At 28.2% G+C, this 753-nt stretch overlaps 1 protein-coding gene across 1 annotated transcript in view; it reads right to left on the bottom strand.

Moving 5' to 3' along the window:
* The window catches only part of LOC115241833 (nuclear receptor coactivator 2-like), a 143,490-nt gene that overhangs the window by 40,320 nt on the left and 102,417 nt on the right, over positions 1 to 753 (bottom strand). Inside the window, exon 2 of the mRNA XM_029817772.1 lies at positions 270 to 383. Coding sequence (XP_029673632.1) covers positions 270 to 383 — 114 coding nt within the window. The remainder of the gene's footprint in view (positions 1 to 269; positions 384 to 753) is intronic.

Genomic DNA, 753 nt, shown 5'->3' on the forward strand with positions numbered 1-753 from the left:
AATGTAAAAATAAAAAAAAATAAAAAGCTTTTAATGTTGTTCATCTTTTTTATCTTTATACAAAAACTTTATATTTTTTTGTGATACCGTAATATTTTTTCGATGAATTGAATTAAATGATAATAACTCAGGATCATCTTTTTCTCCGACAAATGCATTTTATGCAGTGTAAAAGGCAGGTATTTATCATTTACTATAGCGCCTAAATTGCGGATCTGGGCTCATCGTACTTCGAAGAGATATAAAGGACAGGAGATTATGGTACTCACTGCTGCGACTGCGACTGAGGCTTCGCATCTGATTTCTTTCTTTTCTTGGTAATGCCACCAGTAATCGCACTCATTTTGACCCACAACGGGTCTTGCAATTCATACGGGCCAGGCCTGCAACAAAAGCGCAATCATGATTAGAGAAATACTGTGACATTTACTAAAAAGAAAGAAGTTTTTAAACATGGGGCATCGATATTATCGATTTGTGGAAGTAAATAAAATTTTAAGAACATTTCCATCAAAATTATGTGTTACAAGTGAATTATTATTATTTTATATTATTATTGGAGATAGTAATAAAAAGTATAAAAAGCGGTTTTTGTTATTTTTTTAAATATATAACATACAATTATGTATATTATATATTATATATAATATATATATATATATATATATATTAGGTCTACCGGAAAGTTCTGTCTGTTTTTGGAATAAAACAAAATACAAATTTTTATTACCGTCAATAAACTTTATTAAATAA

The sequence above is a fragment of the Formica exsecta genome, unplaced genomic scaffold (genome assembly GCF_003651465.1).
Source record: "Formica exsecta isolate Colony F162 unplaced genomic scaffold, ASM365146v1 scaffold512, whole genome shotgun sequence".
Lineage (NCBI taxonomy): Eukaryota > Metazoa > Arthropoda > Insecta > Hymenoptera > Formicidae > Formica > Formica exsecta.